Raw genomic sequence first — 15,256 nt, 5'->3', positions numbered from 1 at the left:
ACCCAGCGCTACTAAGAGAGCATAGCATAAATAATCCTACACCCCTGTAGATGCTGGGAACCCTCAGCTGTGCAGCATCGAACGGGCGCAGCACATTCTGCAGACACCATCCGTAGAAAAGGGTTTTCCATATCAGTCAGTATAGGGTTTTCTTACAAGAAAACAATGCTGTCCCTCATTTCTACTGGCAGACACAAAGGGTGTTCACATGGGAAGCTCTTGCTGCACGTTGAGGTAAAGTCAAGGACGCGCAGGTGGTGTAATCGCCGGTACCAAGCGGGAGCTGCCTGCAGCCCCCTGTTACAGTGAGCCACAGAGTTTATCCTGCGGCCAGGGGATGCACACAGCAAGCACAGGCCTGAAGGCAAGGCTGTTGGGGCAGCACAGCCAGCACAGCCAGCACAGGCCTCCTCCCATTGTTATGTGGGTCACTCACCCCCACGTACACTGCTCTCCCGGCCAGCACCACTGCAGGAGCCCAGCAGAAGAGGCAGCCAGGAGACCTGACTGCCAGGACAACAAATCTAAAATGCGATCCAAAAAGGAGATGTATTTGGACAGGCAGTCTGGAAAGAAACCTGGACCTTGAGAGCAAAGCAGATGTCTTCTGATTCTCTGTTCCGTGTTCAAAGTTGGAGCAGAATTGGCTTATTGACTGTCAATACCGGAATTGTGTCAGAAAGGATCGATTTCTGCTCTTAACTGACAACCTGAATACTGAGGGCTTAGATCACAGGGGTAGTAAGAACTCTGGTAATTTTTTTAATCTGTGTAATTAAAGCATCACGCCTGTGATGCTTCTACAGGAATGCATTTTGTGTTGGCCTTCCAAGTCTCCATTTTGCTCTTGTGAAGTCACCTGCAAGGGCTTTCATTGGCCTAATGGCACCAGGTCAAGATTTATCTGACAGGAAATTCTTAGATGCTAAAATGGTGGGGTTAATATATGATCACACAGAAGATGTCACTGCCAGCAATGTATTTATGACTTATTCCTTTATATTGTAGCTTCTAAACTGACACTTTTTCACGTGTCTTCTATGCTTCATTAAGTGTTTTGTATTCTTTGGTGTGCTAGAAGTGCTGAATAAAGTACCAATAGGCATAAATGGAATTCTTTGATTATTTTGAGTAGTATGCCCTGAATGGGCAGAATGTATTCTCTCTGGAATTCTTTTGCATCTACATTAAAACTTGTGTTTTACTTTTAAATGCTCATTACGACTTTTAATTTGATGTTATGAAAGGCCCATTGTCTAAACGTTGTATAAAATCCCCCATGCAATACTTCTGCGTGTACTCAAAGCATTGTATTCTTTTGAAGCTGTTGTGAAGGTCAAACCAAAATATTGTCTTTTTGAAACGTGTTGGTACGTCAGGAAGGTTGGCGTTGACATCAGGGATCTGCCGGGGCCGGCGAAGTAGTTTCTGAAGTTAAATTCCGCGGCATTCGGTGTGGTGGATGGAACACGTTGTTCCGAGCCACCGGAGCCGTGGGCTGGCGAGGGACGGGGCATTTCTCGCTCCGGCGGAGCCCCCGCCGTGCTGCGCAGCCTCTGCCCGCGCTGCTGGCGCCGCTCCCGGCGGGCACGGGCGGGCCCCGGCCCCGCCGCCGCCCAGGGCTCCGCGCCCGCCGCCCGGCCGGAGGCTTTCGGTGCGCTGTGGACGCTTCCAGGCCTGCTGGGCGCTCCCGGGCAGACCGGGCGGTAAGGGGAGGAAATGACGGAGCGTCCCCTCAGAGCCCCCGCTGTCGTGGCCGAAGGGGCCCGGCCGCCACCGCGGCGACGGTCACAGCCGGGCGCTACCGGCCCGTTTCCCCAGCGGGGGCGGCCCCTGGCTGCCGGCCGGGCCGCGCCGCCTGAGAGGCACCCCGGGAGGGGACAGGGGATAGGGGATGGGGACAGGTGAGTCGGCAGCCGTCGACGGCCGCCCGCGGCGGGGGCTGAGGGAAGCGGCCGGCGCCTCGCCCCGCCCCGCCCCGCCCCTCTCCTGAGGGTGGCGCCCCGCCCCCTCCCGCGCCAGCGCTGCGGGCCGGGGCCGGAAGTGAGCGCACGGCGGCGGGGTAGCGGCGGGGGGGGCCGCGAGCGCGGCGGCCAGAAGGGAAATGGCCGCTGCCGCGGGGCGGCGGCGCTGCGAGGTAGGCGCGGGGAGCCCCGCCGCGGGGTGTCGGGACGAGGCTGGGCTCTGCTCCCTTCCCCTGGTCCTGTCCTTCTCCGCCGGTGTCCGCTTGCTTCCCCCTCCCCCCCCGCTCCACTCCCCAGCCTTGCCCCGCTTCGCCCTCTTCTCCCTCAAGGGTCCCCGCGACGCGACCCTCGGCCTCCAGGCGCTCCCCACTGCCGGCGCGGCCTCGGCGCGGCTCCGGGCCCGGGGGCGGCCGGTCGGTGTTCCCCGCGCTGCCGGGGCGGCACCTGCGAGCGGCGGGGCCCGGGGCTCAGGCAGCGGGGCCGGGGTCAGCGCTGCCCGCCGGCTCGTCCCCGCCTCTCCGTGTCGGTGCGGGCTCCTGCGAGCCGGGAGGCGGCGGCTGCGGGAAGGATTTCATCGGTCCGAGCGCTGGAGCCGTGCCGCTCCCCGCGCGGAGCGGTCGTTCCCAGGCGTCTTGAGGAGCTGCCTGCGCTTCGCAGCGCCGGGTTTCAGAGGAGCCTTTTGTACCTGCGGGTGAAGTCTTCGGGGCGGCTGGCACGGAGCTGGAGGCGCTGGGGAGCCGCAGTGCTCGCCCTGTGGAGGGGGGACCTTGGCTGTCGCTGCAGAGACCCACCAGGTTTACGTTTCCTTTTTATTCATCTTCGAGTTGGCTTTTTGAGTGGGTTAGCTAACCTCGGCTTGGCGCCTTCCCGTGGTTCCTGAGAAGTTGGCTGTTTACAGAGCTGATCGGTAAACAGCCCTGCTGTTTCTTCCGGGAGCTTTTTCAGACCTTAGTATTAATACGTGGAAGCGTTAACTGCCTTAATGTTCACAACTTGATCGAACTTATTGTTCTGTATCAGTGCGATAAAAAAAGGTATACCTGCATATTTGTTAGAGCAAGTGACCTCCCACTAACAGCTATGCTGTTGTTGGGGAAGGAGAATATGGTAGTAAGATATACTCAGAAGAGCTTGGAAGAAAAGAAAGATTCTGATGCTCTTCTTCGTCATTGTATTACTTATTGCAGATGTGATCCTGAAGCATAGTTAAGCTGTTTTGGGGTAGGGGGGAGATGCAGAGGTTTTAAATAACAGCCTTGCATGCTTAGTGCAAATCTCTTTCCGAAGGGAACTGAAAATTCAAGGGAAAATGTGTGATGTTCATAAAAGATGTTGTGCAATAGCTGCTTAGAATATAAACTGTGTTCAAGAGTAGTAGTGATGGGTGATTTATGAAGAATCCAAAGGGGAAGCAGAAATGGGGCAGGGGGAATGAAATCTGACAGATGAAAGTGTTTTCTTAGTTGGTTTTGTTAGCTTTGAAGGCAGTTGTGTCCTTCATTCCCCCAACACAGAGTGGACCTGGAAAAAACTTGGTGTCTGGGAGGAAGAGAAGTTGCTTAAATTGGGCTTATTTACTGCATTTGTGGGAGAGGAAGAACTGGACTATAATACTCACCAAGTTAACTTTTTTTTAAAACTGAAAGCAAGTTGAAGCAAAACTGGTAAGAACAAATGGACAGTGAAAGGAAGTTGCATAAAAGATAAAGGCAATGGGAGAAAGCACAGGGAGAAGTAACAAATACTTGAAGCTAAATGGCCTTTTGTTTTGGGGGAGGGGGGGAAACCACAAACCAAACAAGTAATAAACTATTTAGAGTCCCATCTTAAATGTTGTGCTGTATTTGAACAGTCTCTTGCATAAAGATTCTTGTTCATAAAAAATACATAGGCGGTCTCAAGAAAGATTTAAAATTCTGATTGATTTAATAAAATAGATTTTTATTTTTTGCTACTTAATTGCATTGTAATAGTAATCCTGATTTAGATATTTGAGGTTCCACTTTCCTTTTCGAGTCTTACTGTCATCATTAAGAACTCAAACGTAAAGGTTCATCAGTACAGATAATCAGTGTATATAAATACATGATTTATTTTTATCTCTTTTTGAGTAGCTGCCTATGTAGCAACAAACAAAACTGAATGCCTTAAATGGAAAATGATGCATTTCAAAATGTCAAGTAAAAAAAATCTTTTCTGAATTTGTGTTCCTGTTTACTTCTCAAACTAAGTTAACTTGAAACTGCTGATATTTCTTACCAGTGCTGCTATTATATCTGCTATCTAGCTGAAGAAACTTGAAATAAAATGTGGCTTAAAAAAAATAAAAATGCTGAGGTGATGTTTTGGTTTTGTTTGGGTGATTTTTTTTTTTTTTTTTTTGTGTTGATGCATTAGGCTTTGGTGTGGGACCAAAACCAGGCCAGTATGGGGCTATCTAGAAAAATGAATGCTAGATTTGAATTTGATTAGAGCAGGATTGCATGTTCTTTGTCTTTAAACTCTTGAACAACCTTAAGCTTCCATAACAAATTGTGGTACATTGACATTGATAGGTAGGACAGTATAAGCACGACGCTGACATGACTAGAATTCATAAAATATAGTATGTGTTTTAAGGTCAGCCTTAATGACATTCAGATAATGATCTGGTTTTTATTTTAGAATTATTGCCTTTGAGTGTCTTTGTTAGTGCAGAAATTACTGTGGTATTTATTTATTTTTAAAACAGTACAACAAACTTAAAAATGAGAGTATAGCACAAATGTACATTGTGTGCTTCATGGAAGTGTAATTGTAAACATAGTCCTCTATTTTAAGTAGAAGATGTGGATGTGTAATTACTTACCAGAACCAGAGTTCAGTTTTTATCAGCAGTGGTTAATAACATCATTCATCTAACACAGCATTCATCCAGCCCCTTTGTACACGAGAAGGTTGCTGTGATGTCAGTTTTTGCAGAAGAATGCAGAAGTTGTTTCCAGGCTGGACAAGTAAGTGGAGGAGGAAATGTTTCAAAGAGTGCCAGTGATGATAAACCTCACCTAATCTAGCAAAGATTTAGAATAAAATGTTTTCCTCAAAGCTCACATTAAAAAATTATGAGAAATATTACTTCAATCTATACCTTAGTAGAAATGCAACCTGAAATTAGTTAGAGTAAGTTTAGTTTGTTCCAAGTGGTGGTGACTTCAGAATGCTTTTATTGAAGAAGCTGAAGTAGAGAGAGAGAAGGTATGTCTGTATTTTTCATGTAACTTTTCATTTTAAGGTGAAGGGCATTAAAGTTACAAACAAAACATCACTTACAAAAAATCAACCAGAACTGGAAACTTGCAGTACATAGTGTATGAGGACCTCATGGTATTTGTGTTGAGTATGTCACTAGTTCAGATCTGGAGGCTGGTTACTGCATGATGACCTAGATGAAATAATTTGGCCCCTATAGGGTTTGTAGCTCGTAGGTTTCAATACTGTAGTTGATGTTAGTAGTTAGAGGAGACGCATCAAGAACAGGTCATTGATAACAGATACGGTTGTCTGATTAGATTGTAGCCAGAGCAGAAGAGCAGAGGGTGGTGACAGTGCTGAGCTATAAGGTGAGTGCTGAAAGTTTACATGAGTTCAGCATGCCGCTGCACAAATTCCAGGAGGAAAATATCCATCAGGGGTCTTAATAATAGAGAAGTTACCTCAAGATTCAGGAAGTACTTGAGTGGCAAATTTGTGGAGACTAGAAGAGTATTTTGAGGAAGTGTCGTTACACTCTTGCCTTGGTTTAGCTTTTTTCCATTTGCATTTCTGAGGTCACCCTTAGAGACAAGTTAAGGATGGGATGAACGTTTGGTCTGAGTATAGCCATCCTGCTCAGTTTTCTACCTGTGTAGTGTTAAAAAAAAAATAAAAAAATCATTGAATCTATGTGTAATAAGCACTTAGTGTTTTCTAATGTATAAAGCAAAGAGGTACACGTGAACAGATATTCTGTCAATAATAAACAATTCTGCTTAATACTTTCATAAGTACTAGGTTTGTGACTAAGAAGCATCTGCTGGTTATAACTGAAACTGTGCAAGTTTCCTGCCTGAGGGGAAACTCCTCTGCTGAAGCAAGTGGTAGACATAATTTGGCTACTGCAGCAGAATTGCATTTGGTTAGACTGGTAGGTTGATCCTAATACAGTGATACGGAGTTAAGTCTGGGACAGAGCTGTGGTGACATGGTTTTCTCTCCCTACACTACTGATGTTTTTGATTGCTTTGTTGAAGGTGTATACTGTGCGCTGCTGCCCAGGGAATGGAGTGGGATCCTTGTGGGGGAGGATTGTTTCATCTCCCTGTGTTAATAGCCACTGTACATTGCATCATGAACTTCCTGCATTTTGCTGCGTTTTGAATGCTTTGTGACATTAGGAGGATATTTGCAGGGCTTACTTCAGGCATATAACTTAAGAAAATTAGGGTTTTTACCATGGTCATCTGTCTATGCTGTAGAATGTTACAAACGTGGAAGGTGTTGGGGCATCTCTGTTTGGGTGATTAAAGCAGATAGCACAAACGTTTCTTTCCTCTTTTCTCTGTCCCCCCCATGCTCTAGACCCTTTCTGTATTTTTGATTGAACTGGATGTGTAGTTTAAAAGGTTGTCTGTCTTCTGCTTAGTACTACTGATACTGGGATTAGTGGAAATACTAGTATAGATAGAAGCTCCAGGTAATTTGTTGCACTCCACTGTGAGCAGGCCTGCACTGTATGAATAACCAAAACTTTGCGGTATTGCTGCCTGGATAGAGCCCTGAGCACCCCTGTCACCTCATAGCTGACCCTGCTTTGAGCAGGTAATGGAACTAGAGACCCCCTGAGGCTTGTTCCACTCTTAATTCTTCCATGAAAGTGATATTCCAGAGTAAAATTATTTTGCAAATCATGGATTACTGCACAAATTATTCAGCTGGGGAATCAAAATATTTGGGGCAATGGCATTACTTAAAAAATGAAAACCCCAGACCCTAAAGCAGTAGCTAACATTGAGTCTGTGTGGAATATTTTGTATTGCGTGAGTGTATGTTTTCAAGTACCCTTTGAAAAGAGGGTTGGTGGGGATAAAAAGTGTGAATCATAAGGGTGACATGGAGCAAAACACAGCTTCAGCGGTGGCTAAAAAGCAAGAGAACCAGTAACAAGTTTTTAAAAGAAGACTTCTGAAACAGAAGGAGTGGATATGAAAGCATTATTCTGTCAGGAAAAACATTGCAACAGAGCTAAAATTCTTAGCCTTTGTCAAACAATGCTGGTAATAGGCTTGGCTGCAAGGCATGGAAAAAAAATATCTTGGCCAAGTGCATCAGAATGAAAAAGCCTGGGATGCCATCAGTTTCATTATTGCTTTTTCTGGTATCTGCATCCAGAAAATAGTGAGCAGGAACAGTTGCAGGTATGCTGTTAGAGAGCTGAGAACAAAGTAGGGAGAAGTAGAGATGCAAAGGTTGGTGAGTTGTTCTACAGCTGATGAAATGGATGTCAAGTTTCCTGTTGATTTGTGTCTTCAGCTGATTGTCTTAAAGACTTCTTGCCATGATTCAAGCATTTATAAAGATTATCTTAGTAATAAATCTGTGGCATCCAATAATACGAGCTCATGCTACTGTTTTCTTCTAGTTGTGACACCCGGTGGTGGTGGTGTCAGATTGCTTGTTTTTATGAAACTTATATGGAATTTAATTGTCTCTTCAACAGACTTAAAAGAAATGGTGATTGGGCTCAAAATTTGAGGGGAGGAGTATAACAGCACAAATAAGCTGAAGAAGCTTGCAAACATACTGTACCAAGTATGCATGTATCAACATCTGCTGGTGGAGTGGCTTGCGGTGGCTAATGGTGAAAATCACTGGTTCGAGAAGGGGAAAAGTATTTTGTGGCAATGGAAAACATATGATCTGTAGGTAGCTGTAGCTGCCTACACAAAGATTAGGCTGGAACATCATGACAGATGCTTCCACCCTTTGTCCCTCTTGAAACATTGATCAAAAAAATCAAGATTCTGCTGTTACAAAATATCTAATAACAGTCTTCTGTACAGTGTCCTGGATGAAAATTGGTTTGAGTAGAAGAGTTCGTAAGTGTTTTTTATAAGCACTGAAACAGCCGAGGGTAGATTTTTTTCAAGGTATTTGTTGCCAGTATTAAAAGACCTTGAAGCATTCCTGGAGGCTTCTTGTTCTGGTACTGGAAAAACCCTATGATTACCTAGCTCTTAAGATCAGAGGTTTTGTGATGAAACTGTACTTCTCAGATGTAAATGAAATTTCAAAATCAAAGTTAAGAGATGCAGTTACTGGTCTCGGTACGGCTGCTTAGGTATTTACAAGCTGAATGATTTGAGCAAAACAGAAATGGGTGCTGGTTCAGAATTTGTGACCAACTGAAAACTGCACCTGTATTTAAGCTAGTGAAATTGTTTTTGAAGATTCTATAGATATGGCCTGAAACGAAATTGATTCATTCAGTTAACTGTGTTAATCTCATCTGTGAGGTGGTACTTTCTAATTTTGCTAAAATGACTGGATTAAAGAAGCTACTAAGTTTTTAGTGGAAAGACAGTGTGACAGAACTATATACCTAAAACTCTAACCTTTCAGGACTACTTGTGTACACATTATTGGAAGACTTCCACTTTAAACCTAACAGTATTTTGAAGAATAACACACTCATAACATGACTTCTTGAGGTATCCGTTGGTTGTTTCTTGGTTTGTAGCAATCTGAATGCATCTGGCAGAGAGGGCTTTTGAACATCAAAGTTCTGTGTTTTTTCTTGCTAAGGAGTTTTCCTGCTGTGGCAAATGTCTTGCTATGAATTCCTTTCCAGATGATTAGTACTTTCCATAGTATATTACTGCTGTCTTACTTTTCTAAGTTTTCCCTGTATCCCATAAAACTGCTACTGTCTCTGGTATGCAGGCAAGGTTTGTTAATTCTTTAGTTATCATTCAGTGTTAGGCAAATGCTTCAAATCTTTTTTTTTTAATTCATGGCAAAATAACCACGGAGTTATTGTGAAAATTACACTTGTTTTGAGGAAGCTCTGGCTACTGTATGTCAGGGCATTACTTTATAAGGAATGCAGGAAATGGTCTGACTTGTTATCATTGCTTCTGTATTTAGTGCTTGGACTCTAGGGAATTTATGTGCACTCATTTGCGATAACTATAAAGTATTTCCTAAGAATGAGTTACCAAATAATACGTTCTGTGCTTGTTTAGCACTAGAACACATTATAAATAGAATATTAAAAGCCTTAGGGTTTTTTGAAAACTGTTGTGCAACTCATCTTAAGTAGAGAAGAATAGTAACACGTACATGAGCAGATGGTGAGATTACCTCTGTTTAAGGTAACAGGATTTATCTCTAATGAACTCATCCCTTGATCATTAAGGTAGGAAACTAATTTTGGGAGTCTTTGTTCTGTTAGAGATGTAATATCTGTATTGATTTTCCTGAAGCTTCTTACCAAAAACCCATAAATTCCTCATTAGAAAAAAATGTCTTCAATTTTATGTATTTGCTAGATTGGTGCATATGTAAATATATCTTGGTTTTTTATGTAAGCCTCTGTAAGTGAAAATCTGATTTGAAATTAATTTCTATTCCATGTGGAGGCTTTGATCTGAAGGAGATGGTCAGACATCTTGCTGTTTCTTGGTTCTTGATATTAATAAAGTTTTGTTGCTGCATTTTTATTTTTTTTAAAAAGAGAATTTTACTCCTTTGAAATAATGAATACTGAGCAATACTCAAATAAAATTACATAGCAATACACAGGTACTTGACTGAGCAAATTAACTTTAGACTCTAAATACATTTATTCAAAATTGCCACCAAGGAAGCATTGCTCTTAGGGAAGCTCTGCTAGACTGGAGCCAGAGAAAGAGGTCTGTAGACTCATGGCTGATCGCATCTGGTTGAATACTTAAAGAAAATATTGCTTAAAGTTAATGAAGTCTCGCTGCAAGAGACAGATAATCTTTCATCAAGGCTGTAGATAAATCAAGTGGTTGAAACTTAGACCTGCTTTTAAATGAAGCAGGTAGTATTGCTGAGTTACTGCCAGGGCAGTGTAAATATGGTGGCTTTGTATAAAGTATGAATGTGTCCCTTTAATTTTGAATTTAGGGGACAGATAAGTGGTGTAGGGGATTGTTTTATGACTACCTAATTTCTGTTATAATCCCTTCAATTGCTTCCAGTTTTCCTTTTTTTCTTAAAAAAAAAAAAAAAAAAGCATTTGACCTGTTCTTAAAGTGCTTGGAAAGGGAGTTGTGCTCTTGAAGGTGAACAGATTGACATTTGAAAACTGATTATTACTGTTACTTAAAATAGTGTGTGGCAGTTGAGATGAGAACAATCCTGACTCTTTAAGGATTACTTCTAGGTCTTCTGATGACTTCCAGTTGTTGCAGACTTCTCGTGATTTCCTATGGCATGGTCAGTAATGGTTCAGGTATCTGGTTTTCCTGTTTCTGGGATTTGAATTGACACATTCTTCTGAGTGTTGGAGAGGAGATCCCTGCTGATAGATGGTGCAAATGGAATTTGCCCTTCTCTTTGTAAATGTTGGAGAAGTTTAAATTCTGCTGGCTCTTTGCCTTTGAACTTAGATGATTAGAAAGTCAGAAGTTCAAAGTGAAGCTAAACTTACGGGAAAACGTTAACTGATGCAGTGTATTTAGCATTTAAAAGAAGGTCTATGCTTATGCCTAGAGCTTTTCTTCTGATGTTTTATCATGTGAATTTACAGCTGGCATGCAGGATGAAGTTGTGCTAAAACTGTTGCAATTTTATCAGACTTCTTAAAATCAGTTTTTAACTTCAAACTGAAAACTGCAGTCTGCTTATAAAATTTGACAGAAATTTATATGCTGATTTTGGTTTTAGAAGTTTCAAAGGGTAGGATTTAAATACAGCGATCAAAGTGAATGCATGCTGATGAGACTGTCTTGCAAAAATAAAAATAAAATTCAACTTTTCAGATAACCGCTAATAATAATATTCTTCTGTCTTGAATACTGTCATTGGATTTGTCAGCGCAAGTGCAATCATACACTGACAAAAATGCAGCACTGTAATGTGAAATTGTAAAATAAGCCATTATTGAGTGATTGGGATTCTCTAGATGTTACGAATGAATGTGCTGCAGTAGCTGTGCACCGTGTTTCTGAGTGATAAGGGATGTATGTTTATCTGCAGTCATGACTTTGTGGAACAGTGACTTCTTGTGAGTAGGAGACTGCTTGGTGAGTATGGAGATCAAAGCTGTCCATTTCAGCTGAAAAAGAAGGCTTTCTACTTTTTTCAAGGAGCCAGAGTTGTATATATAGTTACTTTGAAGACCATATAATCTTGATATTTTTTCCTTAATAAAAATCACTTGCTGCTGTAATATCAAGCAGCACCAGAATCCACTGATAATCTTCTTCAAAGTTGTAGCCCAAACACTTCAGAATAGTCTCAGAAAGTATGATCCTACTTTAGTTTTTTGAATAGAATTCAGAAAAAAAATGCTGCTGCTGTTTAGAATCCTTAGGCAACAGCAAGACTGTGAAGACTGCATTTACCTCATGCTGCTGCTTCTTGGAAAAGCCAAGTAGGAATTATTGAGAGCGCTTCATAAGTTAGGGTAATTGCATCTGAAAATTTGCCATAGCAATGTTAACCAGACATAAGTTAATAAAGAGATTAAAGCCTGCTTGGATATCTAGGCAGTCTGAGCAGTTGGGGTAAAGTGTATTAGACTTCTTGCTAGTATGTTGTCTGTGGCCAGTAGGCTTAGACCATCTGAAAAATACTTGGTACATCTTTAGGAGAAGGTTTAGAATGACTGTCCTGCTAACAGGAGGACAGTAACCGAATGGCACTGAGAGCCACAGCTGTGCTGTAAATGGGACCAGGGAGCTGTGCTGACTATAAAGGAACCCAGCAAAAAAGTTTGGGGTTTGTTTTTTGTTTTAAAATCAATTCCCTGATTAGATTCAACACTCAGCTGTGCAAATAGGCAGTAGATAGGACAGGGCTTCTTCCTAACGCAAAAGTGGTGGCTTTAATGAATGCCAAACTCCACAGCTTAGTATATTGTATGGAAAAGGTTCTGGTGTCTGCTGTAGAATTCATCTGTGTTGAATATAATTATCTCCTAGAATGGATACGTACTACTACCCTCTAAAGCTACTCCTTAAGACTTTATTCCCCAGGACTTCAGTTGCGTGGTTTTCAGGGTTTTATAACTTTTAGTCTGTCACTGTTTCAGTCTTTCTGAAGACATGCTTTCATTTAAATCTTCTCTTGGTGCCTGTAACATCAGTTCTGGTTTAATCTTGCTTTGTGAAGGGTTTCACCTGAATTTGTTTTCAGATCTAGCTGAGATGTATAGAACCTTTGTAAAGATGTCCGTCTCACAGTATAAGCCACTGAAATGAAGTAGATGAAACAAATGCTTGGCCAGAGTCTTAAAGAATTTAAAGAATCTGTTAGAAATCTGTTAAGAGTCTTGCTGTCTATGTGGTGAGTCCAAAGAAGTAGAGTTAGTTTGTTTAAAGCATGTAGCTCTAGTCTGATTCAAGGAGGAGGAAAAAAAAAAAAAACCCAACACCCAAAAAAACCCCTTCCAATGGGTGTGAATGGCAAGGGAACACAAAGACAGACTTTTGAGTTATCTACATTATTTGTTGCAGAGAACTCTGTTAATTTGTAGATTGTTGCATGAGTTAAACCCATGATGATTTACATCTAAAGGGCTCATCTAGTTCAGGGAAACTGTGTTTTAATGAGGATTGCTGTTTATGTAACCCTCCTAGCAGAAACTCATTATTCATGATTTTTATCTTGCTAGTTGATATGCATACTAGCTGTTGCTGGAAGACATCTTATCTCCTGGTCTCAACTCTAACCTGGCTGTGTGTAAAAGCTGTAGAATAAAGTAAAAATAATAATGAAAAATAACGTAGTTCCTCTGGTAATTTCTTGAAAGATTATTTTAATAAAGAGGCATAGATATTGTGGTAAATATAGGAAATTGTATAATAGTACTGAGCACAAGATTAGAATCAGAGAAATGTAAGATGTCATTTTTTTGGTGGTGGCCTTACACAAAAGTGACCTTTCAGGGTTTCTTCCCTTACCTGGTAGTGAATGACACTTCTTTTAAGGGGCTGTTAAAGGGATTTACTTAATGAGCAACTGTACTTAAATCACTTACTTTGCTTGTCCAAAAAATAGCATTTCATAAGCATTATTTTTCTTGTTAAGAGGGTGAAATGCAATGATATTTTCCAAAGGAACAGAGGTCCTTCAGCATCCTTATGCCATTATAATCGTGGTACAGCAGTTTGATAGGTCTATCGTTTTTGTAATATATTGAAGTAAACTGGAAGTCCTCTCAATAATGTGCTTTATCAATGCTAGACATTTGTATAGTCTTTGGAATGTTTTCTACTTGTGAGATTGAACCTGGCTAAGTATGCAGAATTGCTCAAATCTGAAAACAGTTGGGTACCTGAATGTAGCTTTTCTGTGTCTTAGGTTTAGTGGTGTGAAAAGAAACCAAGTACTTACTCTACCTACTAGTAAGTACTAGTAAGAAGAATAAATAAGTCTTATGTAATTCAAAGGCTGTGAATTTGATTGTGTGGCTTCTCTTTTGACACCCCCACCACCCCCTCACCCCCCTGATCTGTTCAAAATTTTGTCCTGCATTTCTGAAGGACATGTGCAACCTTGTCAGTTGGTAATGTATGAGTTAGTGGTTCTCAACATGTGATTTATGCATTTCTAATGTTTCATTTCCTTTTCAGATCTGCTAAATCTATTCCGAAGCCACGGGTAGACAACCAGTACGAGGGAATTGTTGCTTCTTTAAATGGACCTCTGCTCTTGCGGAATGGCCCAGATATCCAGTAGCAATGGATTTAAACAGCGCTCATCACCTTCTTTGGCAGCAGCAAGGTCAAAAGATGTGGACAAAGAGGAGGCATTGCAGATGGAAGCTGAGGCGTTAGCTAAGATGCAGAAAGAAAGAGGTGTAGCTGGTAATAAACAAACTTTTCATTCTTTAAGCAGTACCAGACAAAAAACACAGACTCATAACAAACAGGACCATGATCTCATGGTGTTTCCAGAGTCTGATGCCAAGAGCATGGAAGATAAACTAAGTACCATTGACATAGAGAAGCTTACTCATGCTGAACTGGAGAAACTGCTGCTGGATGACAGTTTTGAATCTAGTAAAGTACCTACGTTACCAGTAGGTCCTATTTTGAGCCCATCTGTGTCTTCACAATTTTATCTTGGGCCTATGGGTCAGAGAAGACAGTGGATGCCTGGGATACCAGCACCTGTGACATGCACTTTACCTCCTGTTTACCCCTCAGCTTCTTACACAAAACAGACTGGTGTATTTCAGAATGGATTCCATCCAAGTATGTCCTCCTATCACTCTAGAGAACCTATTTATCTTGGTCTTCCAAGACAGTCGCAATACATTTCATACCCATTGGCAGCTACTACACCTTTCCATCCACAAGGAAGCCTACCTATATATCCTCCAGTACTTACACCAGAAATGGCAAAAGTATTTGACAAAATTGCAAGCACCTCAGAATTTCTGAAAAATGGGAAGTCAAGCACAGACTTAGAAATGACTGCTATAAAGTCTGCAGTTTCTAACCTACCAGCCTCGGAAAGCTGCAGGGATGTTAGTAAATTTGATTGGTTAGATTTGGATCCCCTAAGTAAACCAAAAGTGGATAGCATGGAGACTTCAAATAAGACAGAGAATGATGGAGATGGGGCCTCAAGTATGACTGCCGAAGATCCATGGGATGCTGTGCTGTTAGAAGAAAAGCTGTTAGTAACTTGTCATCTGGAAAGAAAAGTTAATGGGAAGTCTTCTGGAGCAACAGTTACAAGGAGCCAGTCTTTAAACATGCGAACAACTCAACTTGCAAAGTTACAGGGCCAAACATTACAGGTATGTAAATCAGTATTTTTAAACTGCAGTATAATAGTCAAGATTAATCACAGTATTTAAAGACACTTTAAGGTCTGGATTTGTTAAATATTACTTGTCTTGAGCAGTGCCCAAATAATGGGGTGTCACTGGCATGTGTATTAGTGATACTCAGAATATTGAACATTACTACTGAACTTAATCCCAAAATAACTCTGACCTTGTGTAATCTTTCTGTATTTACTGAGGAAATTGCTGTTTTTCAACACACTACAAAAAGAAATGGAAATAATCT

General features: G+C 41.7%; 1 protein-coding gene across 5 annotated transcripts in view; it reads left to right on the top strand.

Moving 5' to 3' along the window:
* The window catches only part of PIK3C2A (phosphatidylinositol-4-phosphate 3-kinase catalytic subunit type 2 alpha), a 73,896-nt gene that overhangs the window by 19,234 nt on the left and 39,406 nt on the right, over positions 1-15,256 (top strand). For 2 of the 5 annotated variants that reach the window (XM_074841815.1, XM_074841818.1), the window contains exon 3: positions 13,808-14,982. In XM_074841815.1, coding sequence (XP_074697916.1) covers positions 13,873-14,982 — 1,110 coding nt within the window. In that variant the 5' untranslated portion in view covers positions 13,808-13,872. Of the gene's footprint in view, positions 1-2,034; positions 2,759-9,327; positions 9,397-13,807; positions 14,983-15,256 lie in introns of those variants that run through there. The other 3 variants (XM_074841814.1, XM_074841816.1, XM_074841817.1) reach the window with 3 other exon arrangements.

Source organism: Strix aluco, chromosome 16 (genome assembly GCF_031877795.1).
Source record: "Strix aluco isolate bStrAlu1 chromosome 16, bStrAlu1.hap1, whole genome shotgun sequence".
Classification (NCBI taxonomy): Eukaryota; Metazoa; Chordata; class Aves; order Strigiformes; family Strigidae; genus Strix; species Strix aluco.
Note: the sequence above shows the minus strand (reverse complement) of the source record. Positions and strands in the feature narration are given on the sequence as shown.